The sequence below is a fragment of the Trypanosoma rangeli genome, assembly GCF_003719475.1.
Source record: "Trypanosoma rangeli strain AM80 chromosome Unknown Tra_15.4_contig_00027, whole genome shotgun sequence".
In the NCBI taxonomy this organism is placed as follows: domain Eukaryota; phylum Euglenozoa; class Kinetoplastea; order Trypanosomatida; family Trypanosomatidae; genus Trypanosoma; species Trypanosoma rangeli.
The window spans coordinates 74,420-89,116 of NW_021705770.1; the positions used below are offsets into that span (position 1 = coordinate 74,420).

General features: G+C 51.3%; 5 protein-coding genes across 5 annotated transcripts, besides 16 other annotated features; all 5 read right to left on the minus strand.

Moving 5' to 3' along the window:
* The first annotated feature begins 132 nt into the window (after nt 1-132).
* Nucleotides 133-155: a microsatellite.
* Nucleotides 156-219: 64 nt separating this feature from the next.
* Nucleotides 220-254: a sequence feature (A-rich).
* A 4-nt stretch (nt 255-258) lies between these two features.
* Nucleotides 259-298: a microsatellite.
* Nucleotides 299-582: 284 nt separating this feature from the next.
* TraAM80_01376 (putative RNA-binding protein) lies at nt 583-2,439 on the minus strand (the record flags this gene model as incomplete). Its single annotated transcript, XM_029378422.1, has 1 exon — nt 583-2,439. One exon carries the CDS (start codon nt 2,437-2,439, stop codon nt 583-585), a length of 1,857 nt encoding a protein of 618 aa, XP_029241806.1.
* A 395-nt stretch (nt 2,440-2,834) lies between these two features.
* Nucleotides 2,835-2,907: a microsatellite.
* Nucleotides 2,907-2,924: a microsatellite.
* Nucleotides 2,925-3,162: 238 nt separating this feature from the next.
* Nucleotides 3,163-3,195: a microsatellite.
* A 209-nt stretch (nt 3,196-3,404) lies between these two features.
* Nucleotides 3,405-3,479: a sequence feature (GA-rich).
* A 287-nt stretch (nt 3,480-3,766) lies between these two features.
* Nucleotides 3,767-3,812: a microsatellite.
* A 66-nt stretch (nt 3,813-3,878) lies between these two features.
* On the minus strand, nt 3,879-6,908 carry TraAM80_01377 (putative mannosyltransferase-like protein; the record flags this gene model as incomplete). The annotated part of the gene is made up of 1 exon (XM_029378423.1): nt 3,879-6,908. The coding sequence occupies one exon, from the start codon at nt 6,906-6,908 to the stop codon at nt 3,879-3,881; it is 3,030 nt and encodes a 1,009-aa protein (XP_029241807.1).
* Nucleotides 6,909-7,500: 592 nt separating this feature from the next.
* Nucleotides 7,501-10,014, minus strand: TraAM80_01378 (uncharacterized protein; the record flags this gene model as incomplete). The annotated part of the gene is made up of 1 exon (XM_029378424.1): nt 7,501-10,014. The coding sequence occupies one exon, from the start codon at nt 10,012-10,014 to the stop codon at nt 7,501-7,503; it is 2,514 nt and encodes an 837-aa protein (XP_029241808.1).
* Nucleotides 10,015-10,369: 355 nt separating this feature from the next.
* Nucleotides 10,370-10,388: a microsatellite.
* An 86-nt stretch (nt 10,389-10,474) lies between these two features.
* TraAM80_01379 (adiponectin receptor) lies at nt 10,475-11,491 on the minus strand (the record flags this gene model as incomplete). The annotated part of the gene is made up of 1 exon (XM_029378425.1): nt 10,475-11,491. One exon carries the CDS (start codon nt 11,489-11,491, stop codon nt 10,475-10,477), a length of 1,017 nt encoding a protein of 338 aa, XP_029241809.1.
* A 107-nt stretch (nt 11,492-11,598) lies between these two features.
* Nucleotides 11,599-11,636: a sequence feature (A-rich).
* Nucleotides 11,637-11,782: 146 nt separating this feature from the next.
* TraAM80_01380 (uncharacterized protein) lies at nt 11,783-13,210 on the minus strand (the record flags this gene model as incomplete). Its single annotated transcript, XM_029378426.1, has 1 exon — nt 11,783-13,210. The coding sequence occupies one exon, from the start codon at nt 13,208-13,210 to the stop codon at nt 11,783-11,785; it is 1,428 nt and encodes a 475-aa protein (XP_029241810.1).
* A 236-nt stretch (nt 13,211-13,446) lies between these two features.
* Nucleotides 13,447-13,478: a microsatellite.
* A 56-nt stretch (nt 13,479-13,534) lies between these two features.
* Nucleotides 13,535-13,570: a sequence feature (A-rich).
* A 66-nt stretch (nt 13,571-13,636) lies between these two features.
* Nucleotides 13,637-13,697: a sequence feature (A-rich).
* Nucleotides 13,698-13,828: 131 nt separating this feature from the next.
* Nucleotides 13,829-13,879: a microsatellite.
* A 109-nt stretch (nt 13,880-13,988) lies between these two features.
* Nucleotides 13,989-14,005: a microsatellite.
* Nucleotides 14,006-14,344: 339 nt separating this feature from the next.
* Nucleotides 14,345-14,373: a sequence feature (A-rich).
* Nucleotides 14,374-14,697: the final 324 nt, after the last annotated feature.

Genomic DNA, 14,697 nt, shown 5'->3' on the forward strand with positions numbered 1-14,697 from the left:
CTGCATGCACGCGTGTAAGATACGCCTTGCATCATCTGTTGATCACAATAAACTATTCAATCACTAAATTCATATTCATCGTCCCGAAGCTCTTTTCCCCTCCTTCCCGCTGTGTGCGTGGGTGTTACCCTCAAAAAAACAAAAACAAAAAAAAACATGAGGAAACTGAAATGAGAGACGCACACAATAAATGAAACCTACATTACACAGAGTCCGTCCAAAAAAGAAAAAGAAAAAGAAAATAAAATAATAAACCGGGTTTGTTTGTTCGTTTGTTCTTCCTTTTTTTTCTTTTTTTATCCTTCAAAAAAAGCTCCAAAGGAAAAGTACACCAATAAACAGTGGAGTCAATTCATTTCCGTTTCTGTCATTTTTGTTTGTTTCTTCGGCGCTTGCTTGTTTTGTTTTGTTTTTCCCTTGTTGTTGATGCAGATGATGTTCCCTGCACTGCACCCGCAGTTTTCTCTCCTCTCCTTCAGTTGCTCGCCCTCAGTACTTCGCTCTTAGGTGGTAATGCCGCTTCCCGCACGCGTGTCCCTCCTGTGTTGCTGCTGCGGCTCTCCTGCGTCAGCCTCCACCCCATCAGGGGGGTCCAAGGTAGCCTCGCATGAGCTCCGAGGATACGACGGACAGGTCCGCCGTTTGGGCGCCGATTGTTGCCATTGACAACGGCAAGGCGGTTGTGGCGACGGCCATCGTGGAAGCAGAGGAACCCGAGACCCGTCCCATCCCCGGGGAAGCGCACGGCATTGCAATTATGTAAGTGTTTGGAATACCTGGAAGCGGTGTAAACTGATGTTCCATGCTTGGAACCATATTGTATTCCGCGTGCTGCGCCGATAAACCCGGAATGGCCCCTGGCGATGGGAATGCCGAGTAGGATTGCGGAGTCGCCATGGTGGCTTGACCGAGAAACGAGGAGGGAGCCGTCATAGCTGTGTACGACAGCGCCTGCAAGAGACCACCCCCTGTGTCACTAGGAACCATGCCAACTGCGGGCCACTTGCCGTAGTTTGAAAGAGGCATGAAGGCAATGTTTGACTGAGCGGTGCTCGCATCGACGATTCCGACGGGTGACAAAAAATTTGCTGTGGGGGTAACAAGTGGGTCGGTGACTACAGAGGTTCGTTCAGAGGAAGACAGTGGCTGCATCCCTGGCGTTGCTGTGAGGCCGTCATTATTCAACGGGGAAACGTGTGGTGGGGTTCGCTTTTCATGCGCCAAACGACACGCCAGTGTACGCCCCTCAACAACAAATCCATTCAGAGTCACAACACAGACAGTCGCCATTTGTTCCGTCTCAAACAACACAAATCCATGACCACATGGCAGGCTCGTTGTTGCATCACGTACCACTTTGGCCCGTAGGACTTTTCCGCACGTGCCACACAGCCCACGTAGTTTGTCCGTATTCCAGTGCAGGGGTAATCCTTGAATGAACACATTGCGACTTTTACGCAAGCCTGAAGGCGCGCTTTGCTCAAGCGCACTGTTGCCTTGCCCAGTTTGTGAGATTGGGCAGGATGCCTCGAAGGACTCCGAATTGCACGGACGCGACGATTCCAAAGAGGCTTCTTGCGGAGTAATAAAGCCCATGGAGGGAGTGACATTAGCGGTGGTACAAGGACTCCACGAAACACTCTCAACGTGGGCAAAAGAAGGCATTGCCCTTTCATGTGCCAGGCGGCACGCCAAAATCTTTCCAGCCATAGAACAGTTATTAAGGGATTCCACACACAAGGTTGCTTGCTCCTCAGTTTCAAACATCACAAAGCCGTATTCGCGGGATTTGTTGGTTGCCCCGTCATGCACCACCTTGGCAGAAATGATAGTTCCAAAAGAACTACATACGCTGCGCAGTTTTTCCGTGTTCCAGTGTGGTGGAAGTTCACTGACGTACACGTTGTTACGCACCGAGAGTCGCACAGTGTCACCCGTCGTCGATGCTGACTGAGAATTTGTTGCCACTGTATTCCGTGTGGAGATCGGTGTGACCGCAGTTGACACCTTCGCCGGCATTACTGCGCCCGCCTCTAATGTCTTGGTGGCGATGGGGGATCCCGTCGGGGTCGTCACGTTAGGCGCCGTCATGGAGGCAATGGATGTGGCGGGGTCAGTTATCCAAGCGCCCGTGTCGTAGGTGTTCCCACCCTTTCCGCAGCTACCCAGCACTTGCCGATCGGAGGTGTTGCTTGTCAGCGACTGAGAAAAGGGGCCTGTGTAGGTGTTGAAGGTAGGAAAGCGTTTTGTGTCTGCCTGCACGTCGCTGCCTCGCGATTCCACTTCAGCGTGTCCATTCTCATCGCCTATCCCGCCCAAAACGTCGGCCAGCTCGTCCGTCTTCAGAAATAGTTGTATGGAGTCGTGACCCTCATTGTTGGCGTAGTTGCAGCTGGCGCCGTTCTCGTCATCCACGATAGTGCCGAGGAAGCGGTCCATTTGCCTCTGGTCCCTGTGCGTCTGCGGAGGTGGAAAGGGCCCAAACGGTGACGATGATGATAGACGGAGCGTATGCAGCCCAAGGACCGGCCAGAGGCAGAGAACAAAAATAGTAATATATACAGATGTAAGACAAAAATAAATAAACAAAACGCGCCCCCTCTTTATATGTATCCCTCTGCACAATAAAAACAAAACAAAAAACTTTGCACACAGAAGGCAAAGACTTAATGAAGAAGGCAAAAGTGAACTATAAAGAAAAAGAAGAAAAAACTACCCTCCACTTCTGCAAAATCAACGCTAGACGATCCTTCCAGTGATAGCAGGGATGTGTATGAACGTGCAGTATTATCGCCGCTGATTCACACCGCTGGGCGCTTGAAAAAATGACAATCTTTTTTTGTTTGTTTTTCCTTTTTTTTTCTTTTGTGTTATGTTTTATTTTCTTTGTTTTCTTTTTTTTTTATTGTGTGTGTGTGTGTGTGCACGTTAATTCCCCTGCTTTGCACGCTGTCAACGTGTACTCCGAGATGATTGTTTCTCTTATTTTCCCTCTCGTGCAGAAATATATGAATATACCTCTGTGTGGGCGAAGAGGGAGAAAGTGGGGTGATGGGAGCGTAATCCTTCTCCCTCCCTCGCTACTCACCGGTGTGTTTCCGCTTGGTTTGGCTTGATTCCTTCCTTCGTGAGGATGGTGGGCGTAGATGCAATAAAATATGGTCCTTCCTTCCTTCCTTCCTTCCTTCCTTCCTTTGTTGTTGTTGTTTTTCGTCTCTTTGTCTTTTATTTCCGTGTGATTCCTGACAACTAGACTGCCCCTCGACTCCTTTTGTTGTATTTTATGCTTTTCTGTGATGTGTAGTGGGGGGAGGAGGGAAGAGGTTGTGTTGTTCGCGTTCCCCTTGCAGGCTACCACTACTTTTGTTCTACACGCAGGCAAAATGCGTCACTGGACGGGCAATGACAGCGAGAGAGAAAGAGAAAAAAAAAAAGAAAAGAGAGAGAGAGAGAGCATGCGAAAGAATAAAATAAAGTAAAACATTGTTATTGTTGTTGCCCGCTGCCAAAGAAAGACGCAGCCCATTTTTTTCTTGCCAGCACCAATGCAGTAAGTAATCCGACAATACATTGCGGGCGCGTGCATGAGTACAAGGCAGAAACAGCAAAAGAGAGAAGAGTATAAAAATACGCATACAGATAGCTAAGAAGTTAATCCTCGGTCTGAATACGCGCAGCGAGGGCGCCAGCATTCCCAAAGAAGAAGAAGGTCAGTGAAGTTTTAGAATGACATGCATCCACAACCACACACAACCGCACACAACCGCACACACATGCACACACACACACACACACACACACACACACACACAGCCAGAGGGGTGCTCCGTACCATTACTCCCTTCATTCCTTTCTTGTGTGACACCACTCACACGTCCTCACCAAAGAAAGTGCGCAGAGAGAGCGTAACGCTGCCGTGTCAAGAGCATGCGTGAAATCTCCCGCAGTCGCCAAAGCATCTGAGTCGCCACGACTTCTTCAGTGTAGTTTGCCAGAACACTTTGACGTGCACGGCGGCCCACCTCCTTTGCTAAGGCGGGATGATCAACGACGTATCGCATCAACTCCGTCAGCCCCGTTAGGCTTGGTATGGCGTACTTCTTGCCAGGTGCATAGCCGTACACGCTACCCTTGGATAACTCCTCCAGGCCGTCCACAGAAATGAGGAAGGAGTTATCGCGCCGGCAAAACGTTGTGGGACCCCCCCAGTTTGTTACCAGCACGGGTAGCCCCATCGACATGGCCTCCATCAGTGGTATGCCCCACCCCTCCGCACGTGTGGGCAGCACAAAGGCATCTACAGAGTGATAGATGGACAGCATGACGTCCTGCGAGATGGTCCCCACACCGATCAAAACAATGGGCGGAAAGTCCTCAATGGTGCCGTCAATCCCCGCTGTATGCTGCACCCATTTATTAATGAACGTGGGAAACGTGTGGTAGCTTACACCCTCAGCAAAATGCCTAGGAAAGGTGCATTTAAGGTACAGCTCCACATCCTCATGATGTGGCGTGCCGGGACCAAAAGCCTTCCAGTACGCCTTCAGCAAGACATCCCACCCCTTGCGCTGCTCCCACTTAAAGACACTCAAAAACCGAAAACGCCGTTTGCTCGCGTTCCAACTCTGTCGTTTCCAGGGATTCCGCACGTCTCCGTGGAGTGGGCGGTTGATCCATACCCCCTTTCCCAGCGTACTGACTAGCGATGCCAGGAAAGGCTCCTGTATTGGCTTGCAAAGAGCTGGGTCAAACAAAAACGGGTCAATCGACTCCGGGATGATGTGTATCATGCTAGGCCGCACACCGGAGCGACTGTACACAGACTGGAAGAAGAGAGAAGGCACCCATATCTCGTCAAGGTTTCTGTGGATGCGATTTACCTCCTCTGGAGAGATGCGAGACATTTCGGTGATGATGCGACCAACAGCATACACACCGTTTGGCCTTCTTCTGCCAAAGTTATCTAGCGCCGCCCCTACACCGCCGTGAAACAACGCCACACGCTGCATCCGTGGCACCCGCGGCAGCAAGGCACGTGGCTCTTTCCAGTGTGTTCGAATAAGCCCATCCATAACGTACCAAGGCAAACCCTTGCACCATGAACAACGCGAGAGAGACATAGAGAAGGGCGCCCCCCATGACTGCAACGGTGTAAGGTAGTGCACCATTTCCATCATCATGCCGCAGCACGGAATCCCACAGTAGCCCCCGTACACTGTGACGTGTATCAGTTCACTATTCGCGGTCACCGCAAAGCGCCCTCCGGAAAAGGTAGGGGCATTGTACTTGACTGGTTCCCATACGCCGCGTGCTACGCGCTGACGAATTCGCTTCGTCAGAAACATACCCCACCGATGTGCCTGTGCTGGGGACAACGCATACGACGGTCGTGCGGCACTGAGAAAAGCAGATACTCGACAGTTCTCCGCCTCCGTCAGATAGAGGCTGCACCCCAGGCCCAACCCATGCCAAGCGACGGCAATCGCTGTGCTACTCCAAAAACCCAAATCGGGTTGCGCTGTCGAAATTCGGAATGACAGTTCCCATCCCATGTGGCTCGGTGCCGCAGCCCTCAAGGGGCCAAGCACACCACTCCCATGGGAGGGCACAAAACCCCCTGCCTCATCAAACAAATCGCGCCGCCATAGAGCACAAAATGGGGAAACACCATCCAGTGGCTCCTCCCATCCCTGGACTCGCCCATCACGTGCGTCGCGACCACGCAAAGGCTGCGTCAGAAAGAAGCGCGTCACGGCGGCGGCTGCCGTGGAACCAAATGCCCCTCGAACACCCCTGTCAAGCACCTCATAACGTCTTAAGTCGTAAAGTCCTTCCTCCTTAAATTCTCTTTTCTCGGCAGAATGATTCTGCGCACTGTTTTCGGCTATGATTGTGCACTGAACGGCCGCCACACGGCTGTTATTGTGACGCAGCGGTGACAGCAAACGCTGAATAAATCCTGCTTCTCTTGCCTCTTTCTCAAACTCGTGCGCAGCGCCGTCCCTCTTGATCACCCCGAGCGGCACAAGCGAGTCAGCAAGCACCGCAAAGTATGGTGTTCGTGTACTGCAGGCCTTTAATCCAGCCTTCACCGCGGCGTCGTACAACCACTCTTCCGGCGTCACATCCTTATTTCCAATGCCACTAAGACATACACGCGTTCTATCAGCAGCAGAGGCTACAGGCAGAAGGAGTCGCACCTCCGCGATGCGGCAGAATGCAACTGTCTTGTCTGAAATGGGTGTTTCCATAGAAGAAACGGGGAAACGCCAGTGCGACCAGACACAATTTTTCACCTCAACATCCGCTTCTTGTCGTGCATCCTTTTCATTCATAATTGACCGCAACGAGCCTTTCAAGGCGACTAGTTGCACAACAACGACATTCAGCATGGAATGAGACGAGGATGAGTTGTTCGACGCACACAACGCCCTCACAAGCGGGGAGGTGTGAGAAACAGACTGGTGAACGAGCTCCAGTGCGTCTCCACTGGTTGGCATGACAAGTGTCACGTAGTCGTTGCCATGAAAGGTGAAGATGCCGTTTTTGGCCGTCGTCATGTGTGGGGCAAAACGATGCATATTGTCCGTCTCATCGGCTCTTCCACTGAGGTCATCGACAAGCCAAACCAAAAAAAGTGAAAGTAGGGAGAGCCCTAAACAATAAAAAAGCACCGCAGTGAGACCCTGCCTCAGACACGTGATATGTTTCAGACATGAGAGTAAACCTGTCCACCGTGGTCGCTGACTAGAACCTCTTAGCTCCAACTCAGTCATCCCTAACTGTGGATTATTGTGCGCGTTGTCCGAAGGCTTCATCCGCTCACGCACAACAAACACATCGGATTCTAATTCCATCTTTTTCTTTGAAACGATAGAAAAATGTGAATTTCCTTTATTCTTCTCCATTTCCTCAAGCAACACCACGTGGGCGCGCAGCTAGGCCCACCGGCAAAAACAGAGCTGTTTAGGCTTCACTGCTCTCTTTAATAAAAAGATGAGAAGGGAGAAATAGCACATCATGCTGTCGTCGCGATCGCACCTACATGTTGTAGGTGTATGCAGGCATTCATTCGGCCCCGCACAGGGCGAGAGCGAATCCAGTACGACTCCTTGTCGCCTCTACCGCAATTAGGTGGCAGCAAAAAGGCAGACGCGCTAAAAACGCCTTCTGCCCGCCACCTCCCGAGCGGAGGCGGGGCGGGCCCCCAGTGCCTCCCTCTCCCGACAAATCATGCGCAGTGGGATAACACTGAGAAGAGGAGTTGTTGCCGGGCACCTCGGCCAGACACACGCAAGGCCAGACCCTTCCGCTAGTATGCTTCCCAAGCAGAAATGGGAAACAAGAACAGGCAAGCAAGCAACCCACCAAGATAGGTTCACGCGTAATAACAAAAGAAAGCAAGTATGCGTTTTGCTAGATGATCAAAGTTGGGGAAGCAGACTGACTTAAAAAAAAAAAAATTTAAGGAGTCTGTCCAAAAGTAAATTCACATTAAATCTAACGACGGGTCTCTTTCTCTCGGAGCAGCGTTGGATTGTCCTGCTTCCGCCCACTGACAGTGGCGCCGCGGCCTCCTCCTCCACAACAAGCACCAAATGAAAAGAATGAAAGTATGCGCTTCGCCACGTCCCTTGTCTTTCCGCCACGTCGGCGTGATCTATTGCTGATCTCTTCCGCGTGAAAGATAGGGATGAAGGCAGTGTCATTAAAATCCTCTGCCATCCTTGGCGCCACAGAAAAACTCGTGAATTTCTCAGGCGGCCCCACTGGCAAAGGCCCCCCCTGGTGGGAGGCACAAAGAAGATTGTCCCTCCCTTTCACTCCTTTCCTCTCATCTGCATTCTCGTCCTCCTCTTCTCTTGTATTACTCCTCAGCAGCACATTCGTATTTCCATCCTCTCCACTCCACGTCTCGACCGTAGTCGTCACTTCAGTGGAAGAAAACGTAGATGAGGTGGAGGAGGCTGTCAAGTCAACGTGGCTTCCACTAGCCGTAGGGCTCTCAGAGCACGTGGACGAAGAATACAGCGAGCCAGCTGATGAGGATGTGGCTAAAGGCGAAGATGCAGATGTAGATGTGGATGATGACGATATAGTGGGACGGAAACGCCTCAAATCCAAACAAGAAACCAAGTTTTGAAACTTCTCCTGTTCCTCCCTCCTCTTTTCTGCTGTCGCGGTTACAGGCCGCAAACAAGCCTCTCCATCCATGAGGGCCTCCCTGTCATTGTAACCCGTCACCGTTGTTTGCAGCCCCGCTTCTTGCTGCCGTTGCCGCTGCCGTCGTTGGTCTTGGCCTGGTATCCTTTGCAGCCGCATTCCAGACAATTTAAAGGCCTCAAGCTGCACGGAAACCGGTGGAGGGGGCGGTAGCAAACGCCTGAAGAGACACTGATGCTTCAAGGCCGCTGTGACAGGGCACATGACGTCCGCTTTCGCCTCTTTCGAGGCCGCCAAGAGCGACTCCACCTCTTCTTCCTCCCGCGGAATACACAGTGCCTTATTTGGTGACAAAAAAAGTCCACGAAAGTTACTTGCGCCTGTTGACTCCCAACAGCCCCATTCACCTGCAGTATGAAGCACCGCAACCGTAAGCTCTTCCGTCTGACGACGCAGCACACAAACCGTTGAAAGAAGTTTCAAAGCACGCTGCTCTTCGCCTGTCAAACATCCTCTACCCAAAGCAGGAAGTTGGGTGTCAGCTGCAAGGCCTTTTTCCTTGTTGTTCTGTTCGCGTGTGTGCCGAATACGGCTGTTATAAACCTCGGTCGATGCCGTAGCAGCTTCCGTGGCCAGGCTTGGGTAAAATGACGTGAACTCCCCATGGTCTACTGGGGGCGAGACTGCAGCAACCTCCTCCGTGCTACTGCACCGCTTTCTAGCGTATTCGTCATCGTCATCGCCGTCGACGTTGGTATTTGCTTCGTTGACGTTCAGAAGCACCTCTTCTGCAGATAGGGCCGTTACTCCTGACGGTGACTCCACTGCAGCTGGAGCCTCGGCCTCCAGCACCGGCACGGCCGCTTTTACGCAAGGCGGTTTACTTGACGTACTGGTTGACGGAGAGCTGTCGGACATAAACTTGAACTTCAGCATCTTCAGTGCAATCTGCGCCCCGCTTTCGGCGGGAGTGGAACCGTCGGGTGCGCCTCTAGTCTTCCCCTCGGGTGGGGAAAAAAGTTGTGAAAGTTTCGAGTGCCGTGGTGGCACGGCAGCAGGTGTCAACGTCGGCTCCGTGAATGTGAAGGGCTCCCACACCCGCCGCATGACCTCGTTGTAGGTGCGCCGCTGCAGCTCCATCGCATACGCCAACCGCATCGAATGTGATATAATCTGCTTCACCGCCGCGCGGCACGTATCGCGTCGTCGGCGGCAGTCCCCCTCCCGCTTTACCAGCTCCATGCGTTGTGCCTCGTGGCGCCGTCTATAAAAGTCGTGTGTTTCCATGTCACCCGCACAGTGTTCCTTCTGCCCACGTGAAGCCGTTGGCATGGCGACGGCTTCATCAAAAACACCGGCGTTGCCAGTGCCCGTACTGGCATCCAATGCCGTTGCCGTCGGTGGGCTATTGCTGCCTGCCTCCTCGCTGCCGGCAACCCAAGAAGATGCCGCTGCCGGTGAGGACCCCACCCCCGCAGCAGCTAGCGCCGCACCAGTAGGCGAGTTACGACAGTTGGAGTTCAACAAGTTCCACGTCAAGACGCTGTTTGTCTCAGATTCCCCTGCCGAATGCCGACGTATACTTGAGAGACCCGAGACATGTGGCACGGTGCCACGTGCTCTCTCCTGCTTCCCGCCCGCCATGGCCGTTGCAGCATTTGCCACCAAGGAAGAACTTAAGCATGCCCGTTGCTGCGGCACGATCGGGCGCGGAGCAGCAGCAAGCAGTTCAGGCGAACGACTCAATGCGGAATAGCTCTCTACCAGAGCAAAGCGGCGCTTTGCTTCCTGCAAACGGTCGATGGCGGACACTGCCCCCAATGGAGGTAGTGCCCCTACTGCTGCTGTCATTGTCGTCAACTATCAAGGCCGCCTCTATTTTTTAGTTCTTTAGATGAATCCAAAGTATGTTTTGGTGTTGCCGCGCCGCCCCTTTTTTCTTCCCAGCGCCTCCGCGGGGTCCCTGCAGAGACCACGTTGCGAAGGTCCACACATAACACCACCGATACTCGAGCGGCAAAAACAGAACAAAAACGCAGCAGGGCAACAGAAAATGGCGCTTCACGCATCCAACGACAAGGAAAGCGGGGAAAAAAAAAGGGGGTAAAGAAGATTTAAAAAAAAAAAAATGAAAACAACAGCAAAAACGGCAAAAGAAGAAATGTGCATAGCCCGGAAGGGAGGGGAGCAATGGATGGATGCAGGCCACACACACACACACACACCCCTATCATCACTCGTTTCCCTTTTGCTGTTGTTGTTTTTTCGATTTTTTTTTGATTTGTTTCTCATCCTTTCTGTCACCCAACACTCAGCAGCGCGCCAACTCAAATTCTTCCACATCGTAGTAGAAGGCAAATAACATCATCGTTGCGCTCAGAACAATGCAATAGTGCCAAAGAGTGTGACTGTTCCACATGTAGTCAAGCTCCTCGTTTGACACTAAAAACCGCCCCACCCACCCCCAAAAACGTGACACGGCCGTCGCCAGCAAAGATGATGACGCCGGCAGTGGCTGCGTGGCGCGGCGTAGCTGCCGCTCGGGAAACCGAAACCCACCCATGACTCCACCGAGTGAGATAAACATGTAACTCATCGCATGATAGTAAAACGCCTGGTGGTAGCCCTGGGACTGCACCTTGGGCAACTCGATCCACAGGAGAACCGAAAGACGAAGAGCGCAATGAAACCCAATCGCCTTAAGACGCCCCAACGCCCCACAGGAAGCATTAAATAAAACACAGTAGAGCACGAACAGACCTGACAAGAGCACCGCCCCCAAGCCGGCATGAGATGTCCACTCTGCACTACACGCGTTGCCTCTGTAGAGAAAGCTCCAAGAGGTGGCAGTGATGCACAGGACGACGCCAAACACGTCACAGTTCAGCAGGCGTCGATATGATAACTCTGAGGTGGAGCAGGGAATGAAAAGGTGATACACCACACTACAGATGAATATCGCGAGAAACACAAGGCAGGTGATGCGAAACGCTGTGGTAGAGCTTGCCCCAATATGATGCTCGCTGCTCGTGCCCAACCATCGCCGCTCATACAAAGGCAAGACGACACTTGTGGCAGCCACGCCATCGGCACTGCTAGCACCAACGGTGGTCGTCGTCGCTGCATCCATGGTAGGTGGGAAAAGCATCAAGTAAAACACAAAACATGCAGCAATGGCATGTGTCCAGACGTTAAACGACTCATTGTGCCAGGTAAAAAAAGAACGCAAAGCACCACAAATAGTCATGCGAGGACGATAGCCGGAGACAATGTAGGGATTAAACTGTAGCCATGGATCCACCTCTTGAACCGTTAATAGCTCAGACATTATCACCAAAGTAAAAAGATACTACGTATTTCCCCTTCCGTGACGACACAGTTGAACCACCTAAACTCGCCAGCGGACGCAAAACAGGCACACGCCGAGGGAGAAGGAATAAACAAAAACAAAAAAAGGAAGGAAAAAAAAAAAACGTGACATTCCTCGTACTCCATGGCCTTCCAATAAGAGTGAATCCAGCCCACACAAATGCATGTGCATACATGTGGTGAAAAGGGGAAACGGGAGGGTAAACAAAAAAAAAATTTTTTTTTACATTATCAGCTAATAGTACAAGACTTAAAAGACGTGGAGTTGCCCGACAGAGAAGCGACGCTGAGCGCGGACGGCCTCTGCAGCCTCCCTGTGTGCACGCGCAAACCGTGCATGGACTGGAACGTCCTCTTCTGCCGAGGCGGCCGTATTGGACGGGTGACTACAGGAAACAATGGTAGTGGTGGGAAGATGCAACGCATGCAGGTACTGACGACGAAGCTCCTTCTCGCGCTCCAACGCACCGCGTAGTCGATCCTCCACCGCTGTCTTCGCCAGTACTGCTGCATGCTTCTCCTCCACTGCCAAATTTACTGCGGTAACAGCGTGGAATGACTCACGTTGACACTTTTGCGCAAAAACAAATAACTCCCAAAGCAAAAGTCGAAACTGCCACTCGGCGTTGTTCACCTCGTCACGGTGTCGCACTTCGTCTTGAAGAAGCTGCTGAAGAAGGTCCTCCTGTAGCTGCGAGCATCTCTGTGCGACGTGCAGCGACTGTTCATGTTCACTGCGAGTTTGCAGTGCCGACCGCGTTGCACACCCCCACCCCTCCTGCAGAGCGCAAAGCATCGACCGAGACTCTGCTTCATGATCAAGCAGACGTTGTCGACATGTCGACTCAAATCGCTGCAGCTCTAGCCTGTGCTCGCCCATCATTGCCGTCAGACATGAAACAGTCGTCTGGTGTCTCTCCTTCTCTTGTCCTATTCGTTCGTGTGCCGCTGCTAAAGCGAGTTCCATAGACACGTGTCGTCCCTCGAGAAAATCGTTACGCTGTGAGTGCTCCTGCAGAAGGGTAGTCTTGCGCAGGAGCTCATGTGTCTGCCCTTCCCACTGCTCTCCTGTGATCTCCGTGTTGTTGGCGGCACTGACGCGAAAAGTTGTTATGGGTGACGTTGCACGTGTGGTCATTGTCGATGTCGTCCATGTCCCAATAGAGCGTTGCAGCGATGGTGTGTGACAAAATATTTTTGCTGGCGCGTTGCCCTCCGTCTGGGTCGACACCGTTAACCGGTTTGCCCTCGTCCACGCGAGTGGCGTAGCATACGGAAGAGGCGGAGGCGAAAGCGCGGGAGGCACAACAACAGCGCCGACGGACTGCTCCGTATGCTCCATGGCTGTGGTTAACGGAAGGGGCACTGCATAAAAATGCAGTAGCCTGGGAACTTCCATCAGCAACTCCTTCCGGAACGAATACGGCGCGGCACGATTACGAGAGTCAGTGGTTGAAAAACTCGACGCGGTGTCACTGCAGTAGTAGCATGACGGGTACACAGAGCACGAACAGCAACTGCACAACGACGCGGCAGAACAAGACTGTGATGATGATGCCGAATGCCTGGCACTGCTGCAGCTGCAGCCACCGTCGTAATCGCTTCGATGTGTCCTCTCAGAGCAGCTGCAACTCTCCGTCAGCACAGAGCAGGAGCACGAAGTGTACTCGCCCTGCATTTTGCTCCAACCTTCCCTCGTTCCCTCCTCCCTCCGTGTGAATGTGTAACGTTCCCGCCGTGTACGCGGTTGCCGGATCTTTACCGCCAACCCCCCTCCACAACAGACCCCCGACCAAAGAGAAAAAATCAGCAGTAACAGGCAGAGCTGAGGGGGAGGCGGACGAGAGGAAAAAAAGACGAGTGACGTCGCCCACAGATAGCTGGAGTCAGGCCGACAGGAGTTGCCTCATTGTATACATATATATGTATATGTATATATATGTATACAAAAAAAAGTGCTAGCAAACACATGTCACCCGCGCGTGTACTCCCACAGCTTTTTAAAAAAAAAAAGAACAGCAAAATTGAAAGAAAAAGACGAGGGGAGCCGGTGACTCTTGCCGCGAGAGATGCAAACAGCGCCGCCTTCTTCCCTCATCTTCACAGACAAAAAAAAAAAGTATCAAGGAAAGAAGGAGATCAAAACAAAACAAACGAAAACAAAAAGGACATCGTTAAACCAAAAATGAGATAAAAGGCTTTGATGGTGATGCGTAAACATACCTCCGCGGCTGTCATACTTCCCCCGTCACCTGCACCACTCGTGTACTACGCAGTGTGTAACGTAGTGACTAACATATATATATGTATGTATATGTATATATGTTTGTGTGTATGTTTGTAGGTAGACCGTTCATTTAGTGTTATTGTTCTTTTGTTCAAAACCCCTACACAACGCGCCTTTTGCTCCTGCATATTGGCCATTTTTTTTTTCTTTCCGTTTTCTTTTTGTGCTTTATATATATATATATATTCTTTTATCGTTGAGAGGTTCTCTACTGTTGTGCATTACACTTCTTTACATCGTATCACCCGGTGTTACCTCTTTGTCCCATCAAACATAATTTAACAGCAATGACACACGTGTGTGGCCTAAACGCATAAGGGGATGAACTAGTAGGTACATAGGCAGGTAAGTAAGTACAGTTTTACGTACTTTTATGAGTCGATGAATGAATGCAGAGAGAGTGTACAAATGTACAGACACAGCAGCAAAAGAATATGTATATGTATCTATACATATCTCACACCACCACCGCAGCACCAGGAAAAGGCCATAAAAAATGTACATATATGTCCATGAAGCCATTTGAAAAACAAAAAAAAACAAAAAACCAAAAACGCGATACTCCTCCCACAATACTCCACACTCACCAGAAACACACAGACACCCAAACAAAACAAAAAGAAATCAAAATCAGAAGCATACGAGAATGCCAACAAAATTATCAGGACACGAAAGGAAAAGAAAATACGTACATGCTGAAACTCATACGAGTAGCTGAAAAGCTGCCAAGGCCCAACCACAAATAACAACATTAACAAAACAAAAAATCGGGAAGAAGAAAAACAAGACCAAGAGTGCAGGAGGTCAGGTCAAGTGCGACCCTCTGATAGGATTCAGAAGCACATCAAATGACTGATGACACAAGACTGCATCGCCGC